Below are 7327 nucleotides of genomic sequence, written 5' to 3'. Positions count from 1 at the left end.
AGGTTCTGGCCAACTCCATTCTCAGAGATCCAAGCTGCCACGCATCCACAAGTATATGTGCTTCAGCCACTACTGTGTGAACCCAGTCTGTGCAACTACGTGCTCACCCATAGTCATCTGTACATACAGGGCTATGCCTCCAGGAATAGAATGACCTTGAGAGTTTAAGTGCCCAAAATGTCCTGTGGACAACCAAAAATGGCCACTTGGATGACCAGGAAAGAATAAACTGTCACCTTCTGAATTTTAGGTGCCTGAACCACACTGCATATCTATTTCAGATTGCAAACCTATGGAAACGGAACTATATATATTTTCCTTTCTTCCTACTGTGCACCAAATGCACTGCTAGCAGTCACTAAGCAGCATATAAATAGTATCACTCCCTAGGGCAGTGGGGTATGTTTAGGCTATGGTGAGACTAGAAGGAACTTATTATGCAAAAAACACCTGACAGGGGTATAGAGCTATGGCTGTTGTATAGGCAATCTATTCAGACCTTGGAAGATGAATATTCTTGCCTTGCTCTATATATATATGCTATGTATCTGACTGTCCTTGGTATGTATAGGTATACTTTGGCAAAAAGCAACCTGGAAATCCTGCTGCTATAAAATCCTGGCTCCCCAAAAAGGAATATGGATGAACTCTGGGAACCTGCAAAAACACTGAAATGCTGTAAACCCCTTAAGCAATGATTACATTCTAGCTCTGTTACCAAGAGCAGACAAGTGCCCTAATTGCATGGGTCAGGTATGAACAGTAATCATATTGTCAGCATGTCTGCATGACAGGAAGCCTTTTGCAATCTTTAAATAGAATGAGTATTTAACAGCATAACATTTGGGCAGTTTGGACAATATGGCCTCCAAAAAGACTGCTTTCATTAACTGTGATCCAAGTGACAGCTCTAAAAAAGGATTTGTAGGTATCTCCTATGAAAAGAAACTTCAAGAAGTCAAAAGCATATGATGTGTTACAAGGCCAAATCAGGCTGAATGAGGTTTAGTGAAGCGAACAACTTATTTATGCAGGTCCTTTGCACAGCATTAACTAGGAGTCTGTGGCATTTATTACATTTCCATAGTCATCTGCATAACACCTGGGTGTAAAATTTTGCAAAAAACCCTAATAAAGCACTTAATATGGTACAAACTTCCTGCTGAATTTCAAATGCTCCTGAAAATACAATACAATACTGTCAGGCCGTTGCACAGCAAAAGTACAATAAATTGTGATTGAAAATACCTAGAGAAAATGCTTTGTTAATCCTATCAGCCTTAAATTTTTCCTGGAATGTACAGTTGATGTTCCTTGTTAGAATTGTGTTATCATCAGATAATTTCTCCATAAAGCCACTTATCTACATTTATTAGCACATATTTCTTCTCAGCACCTTCTTAGAACTACCAGTACCAGGTTTCGGAGCACATGATGACTGGTCTGAACAAAGCAATGAAGTAAAACTTTGGGATTTATTCCTGACTCTACTGACTCACTGTTTTTGGGAAAGTGACTTAGTGCTCCATTTATGTGATGGAAATTATTATAACACTACCCTGGTTAAAAGAGTACTTCACTAGAAGTCCAAACTGATCATTTCCTTCTCCATCTGCTTTTTTGTAATAAAACTTACCTGTTATTATAAAACACTGTGATTCTTGGCACTCAGACTATTCTTAATAAATTATTTTAATCAGACCCGTGTGTATTTCTTTTCCACTGCTTGCCCTTCGTTATTGGTATGTATTTCACAGGTACAAAAGGAAATTCAGAGAAATTTAGCTGATATTTTCCCTTTTACAAATGCAAATTATCAGCCCTCTTATATACTAACTTCATTAAAATGTTGTTCCCACAGAGAATACTAAACTATATATCAGTTTTCTGACAAGGACAAAATAGCCCTATTCATCTTCTGCTGTGCACTTCTTAAGATCAGCTTATTCTTCTTGGGCCATTTGTTTTCTGGTTTCTGTTCCAACAATATCCGTTACAAGAGCCTCCTGAGGAAAATGCATCTCATCTTAATATACATGCTAAGCATAATTACTGACTGAGTATAATTCCTGTCTGGAACTGGTTGAGAATTTCTGCTGATATAGTTTTTGGTTGGAAAATGCCCAGTTGTCCAAAACTAGGTATTTTGGAGAACCATTGGGTTGTGCTTTGATAAACTGCCAATGGCAGGATTCCACGAGAATCTGGTGAGCTGCGAGGAAACCTGGACTTCCAGAAACTACGGGTACGGGCACTCCTCCATGCAGACTCCCTCAGACCTGAGGACCTCAAGGCTTTCAAGCTGGCTGTCACAGAACCAGGAGCTTTGAAAACCTTAGCAGGCTTGGTTCTAGCGAGGGCTCTCAGGGTCTAGGCTCCCAGCTCTGCAAAAGGAAGTCTGGGAAAGCTCCAGGAGTCCTAACTTGAGCAGGGGTTTTCAGAGCATCTGGGCTTGCTGCTGGGTTGGAGCAGCCCAGGGGTTTCCTAGGCAGGTAGTGGGGAAGGCTGAGAAGTTCCCCCACTTCCCCAGAACAGGGAAGCCAGCTGCTCCATTTCAGCTAGACAAATCAAATGGAAACATTTTTCTAAAGGATAATTTTGCAGAATTTCTAGTTTCAAAAATTTCATTTTTCATCCGTTTCAGAAACGGCACTTTTTCGACATGGTAGAGTTTCCCCGCAGTAGTAAGGCAGAGCTCCAGCCACCCCTCCCTGAAATCCTACTCCATTTGGCTATGGCAGGGGAGAAGTGGTAAAAGGAGCTTTCTTCTCCCCTCTCCTCATTCCCCTCCTCTCCCTCAGTCCTCAGGACACTCCTGTCTTGGGTCTGGTTTCCAACGGCCCTAAGAGGCTTTTCAAACAGCTCAGAATAGTTGGACAGCATTGCTGCCCTGGGAGGCCTCCAGGATCCCAGGTAAAGCTGCTGGGTCTAGCACAGGTGCTGGCCCCAGCCTTGCCCACCCCACCAGGGACAATTTGACATGCACTACGGTTCACGTGCAGGGGTGTGCCCAGGGCACAAATGTGTCCCGTTGCTTTTTGTACCCCTGGAAACACATGCCTCTGCATGTGGGGACACGCCCATTGGTTTTACAGTCCTTCAAGCTAGTAGAGCTAGCATAAAGGGGCCATAGTGCACCCATGAATCAGCCCCATTGACTGTTTCTCAGCTGCCTGCATGTGCTGTTGAGTACAGAGCCCATTCAGTCAGAGAGCATTCATTTCCTGACTAGTTTTTAATTAGGCAAAACTCCAGCAAGATATTGCCAGTTTAAGAGCTTCAAGGTTTAGCCCAAGCAATCCCGTCACCAGGGAGAATACAGCTAGTCAGACATCCATCAAGCTCCTCTGGTCCAAAAACCTTAAAACCTGGTGCCAGATGCTGACCTACCTCACAGGTATCCACACTGCGGAAGTACAAGACAGGATTCCACAGGTCTGGAGGAGGAGATCGCTGAGATGAGAGCATGCTCGATGGGCCTTCAGAGCCTCCAGCCTGTTCCCAATGTAAGGGCAATAGAGGGTATAATGGAGAGGGGAGGGGCTTTTTCACAGTTTATAGTTGTGTTTGGCTTTTCATAGCTTGTAAGTGAAGTAACATTCATGATATGCTGGAAAGGGTGATGTTGGAGGAAAGCAGAAAAAAAGTGCCTATCAGTAGGAGTCAAAAACACTTCCAGCATCTTTGGAGTCATTCCATTTGAACTCTGACAAACTAGGGTTTCTTTTTGCTTAGTTAGTTCTTGTGTATACAGGCAGTGGAAAGAGGTCATAAATACAAAAAAAGAGACATGCCTGAACATTTACTTGATTCCTAATATCAATCAGACCTCTGCATCTCCCATGCTGCATCTTTATTTTCCTACTGTTCAAATGTAAATGGAAACAGGTCTCATTGTTTTGACTTCCTCTGTCTATTGGTAGATAAAAACTGATTCTTCAACCTTCAAATCATGGTGATACCTGATGATGAACACTGATGACCAGTGTCAGCTCTCATAATAAATGGAAATAAAAATAAAATGCATTCAGAGTACTGATCAGGCGATTGGATTATGCCAAACACACGTAGCAATGTCCTTTATGTTTGCTGGCAGTAAACTGACGTTTTTTCTTCTTTCTGTTTTGCACAGTCTTACTAAGCCAATCCTCACTAGAATGAGCACAAAACAAAATGAGTAACAGCTTTTGTACATCAACATTAAATGGAAGAAGCTTGGGAAGGAACCTCCAATGGAGAAGAATGTTGACAAGTGCAAAAACGTCTGATTGGTAAGAGCTGCCTTCTAAATGTAGATCAGCCAGACCTGGAAGTGATTTTCTGAAGAGAGATGCAATCATGGATTACACACCAGCTCATTAGAATCTGTCACTGAATCCAACATTCAGAAGACATGCATGAAAAGTCACATTTGGGAAATAAATTAAAAGGGATTTAGTCGTTGCTAGGTAAACACATGTAATATATATGCATTGAAAAGGTTTGTAAACTGTCATTTTTTTATTCAAATGAAAAGCAAAAAGCTTTAAAACCTTTCACAGTAGAGAAGCAGTTAACTTAAGGCTATTCCTGTTCTAGTAGCTGGGAAACTGATAGGATATCACTCTAAAATAAGCATTTATAAATAGACTCTCTGAATGTTTCCATCACCTAGAGGAAAAAGCACATCTTTTACTACAGTATTTCTGCTTTTCATTTATCTCACTGTATAATAAGTTGGTTAAAATGTAAAGCTTCTCAATTTTTACTGCATATGTGTTCTGTTTAATCTGTCTGTAACAAATTTACAACTGAAAAATTATTTCTGACATATATTATAGTTCTCTTAAGACATATATAGTATAAGATACATCTTTCTGAATATCACAAACATAATTTCCTAAGCAGCATAGAATTATTTATATTTAAAGTGGCAAAATAAAATCATCTATTTAAAAAAGGCTAAATTGACACCTTAACCATAGTAGTATACAGCTGCTGTAAAACACTATTCTATCTTTCTCCTGTTTTGTGCTATGGATTCTACAGCTTGTGTTATTTGGAAGGTCACACTAGAATATAATGGCCTTAAGCCCTATAAATCTATTAATATGAATAGTAAAAAATATATACTTTACTAATAATTATGTAAAGTCTCTCTGAGTCAGATTCAGTGATGCTCCCTGGCTGCTCTGTGTAGCCAAGGCAGCTGGAGTACAGCCATGACTCTGGCTCTCCAATGTTGGTTTGTTCATGTGGTGTGAGAGGCATATTCCCACAGAGGTGTTCTGACTTCAGTGCAACATTTCTTTGCTGTTTATATGGTTCCTACCCACTCAAACACATTTTGGAAAGCAATTAAATGATAAGACCAATCTGAGGCGTGGAAAATATTCAGATGTTTATTTGAGACAGGAGTAGGTTAGTAGTCCGCTGCCTTTATGCTTAATCATAGAGTACTAGTATCTGCAGATTTTTGAACTTCATTACTATACTTGGTGGCTAAAATAATGATTGCTTATTGCTTCAGATCTCACATAAACTACTGTAAGAAATACAAAGATAAAATAATACTTTAAACTTCTGATTATGAGGCACAAACTCTGGACTTTAAGTGCATCAATCTCAGTAATGTTGGGTTGGAGGTGGAAACTATGATTACATTGCCAATAAATAAATACAGGTTATTAAATAAGAATTTTAATTATCTGTCAAGATATCAATATGGCTCTGATCAGCATAGTAATTGAACACCTAACATATAAGTTGCCAAATAAATAAATAAGATAAATTTAGGAGAGATTTTCAAATACACTCAGCCTTAGCCTAAGTCTTCACTTATGGTAGCAAATAACAGTTTCCACTGATTTCTGTGAGAGCTGAGTCAGTCCAACGCTGAGGACTTTTGAAAATCCCACTCAAACCTGTCATCCAAGCATAAATCTATTCCTAGTGTCTGCCATGGAGGTAAAGTTAAGGGGTATCATAAAAGTGATTTACATGTGAGGAGACAGAAGCTCATTAAGGTCCCAATTCAGCAAGGTACTTAAACATGTGAGTAATGCCACTGACGTCAGTGGGACTAGTCACATTCTGCAAGGTTGGGCACATGCTTAACTACCTTGCTGAATGGGGCTTTAATGCAGTTTGTCTTCATCTACTGGTGTTGTTACATCACAGACATACTTTAAGCTCAAAAGTTTGTAAAAGAGGTTTGTTATATGAATGTGTTATCGTATCATTGCCGTCCTTTGCTCCATCGGTTAAATTGTGTTCCAGACAACTGCAGTCAAGATATTTTGCCGTAATAGAAACTACAGTAATGGGGTTTCTCTCTGCCATGTGTTTTTGTTACTGCCTATTGAGTTTGTATCATAGCAATTGTGTAGTCAAAAGGCCCTTTCTAGACATATACAGATGTTACCAAAAAGTGTGATCACCAGACCAAGTGGCCCTCTGAGGATATTTCAGTTACAATGTACCATTTGTACATAAACAGAGCAAAGACTTACAAGGGTGTACATCACTAAATGTTAATTAAGTATAAGTAGTATGTTTTTATCTTTTTAAATGTGAGCACGTTCCCATTCCATTCCATTGTAACTTGTCAAAACTGTGCGTAATTTTTTTTAAGGTCAACAAACTGTAAAGAAAATTGTTGGAATACCTGATTTTCTGTAAAAAAAATAACAATAACAATAATTTTTGTTACTTTAAGGTATGCTTGGTATTAAAGTACCTAATAAAGTTCAACAATGAAGTTTTGTAGCATACTAAAATGAAGTGTGCTAGTGCTTTTATCCAGTTCATCTGTGGGAATGGCTGCTGTTCTTGGAAATGCCTTTCCTCTTTCTAGACATTAACTGTCTTCATTTCTACAAGGTGACAGACAGGCCCCACTACGCAGGTAGAGCTCCAGTGAATCAGTGGTCTCTGCATGGGTGCAGAGGTTGGTCCACATACAGTGTATTTACAGGATCAGAGACCTGGTTGTTAAATGATCTTTATCCTCTTACTGTAAATGTGGTTTTATACAGTACAAAATAATATGGTACACCATCTTTACATAGTAAGAATGAGGTTTTCAAAGCCAACAAGGGGATTAGTAGGCTACATTCCCATTAATTTTAATAGGTATTGGATGTCAGTTACTCCTACACAGGTTTGAAAATATCAGCTTAAGTATGTTTATAGTACAGAAGAAAACTGAGGAATTTTTTTTCTCCAGTTTCAGTTCATCCTTGCACAGACCTCATACAGTCAGCTACAGTTGCAGCAGATGCAAATCACTGCAGAATTTGGCCCAAAGGAAAAACGTGAGCTTTGTTGCCAAGTGTGCACTTACTGC

The 7327-nt window shown here is 39.4% G+C and overlaps 1 protein-coding gene across 3 annotated transcripts in view; it reads left to right on the top strand.

Annotated features, from left to right (window-relative positions):
- LHFPL3 (lipoma HMGIC fusion partner-like 3) overlaps positions 1–6788 on the top strand; it is a 538481-nt gene extending 531693 nt beyond the window's left edge. For all 3 annotated transcript variants that reach the window (XM_019509448.1, XM_019509450.1, XM_019509449.1), the window contains one exon: positions 4133–6788. In XM_019509448.1, coding sequence (XP_019364993.1) covers positions 4133–4161 — 29 coding nt within the window. In that variant the 3' untranslated portion in view covers positions 4162–6788. The remainder of the gene's footprint in view (positions 1–4132) is intronic.
- Positions 6789–7327: the final 539 nt, after the last annotated feature.

The sequence above is a fragment of the Gavialis gangeticus genome, unplaced genomic scaffold, assembly GCF_001723915.1.
Source record: "Gavialis gangeticus isolate Ggan-Ray unplaced genomic scaffold, GavGan_comp1, whole genome shotgun sequence".
NCBI classification, from domain to species: domain Eukaryota; kingdom Metazoa; phylum Chordata; order Crocodylia; family Gavialidae; genus Gavialis; species Gavialis gangeticus.
Note: the sequence above shows the minus strand (reverse complement) of the source record. Positions and strands in the feature narration are given on the sequence as shown.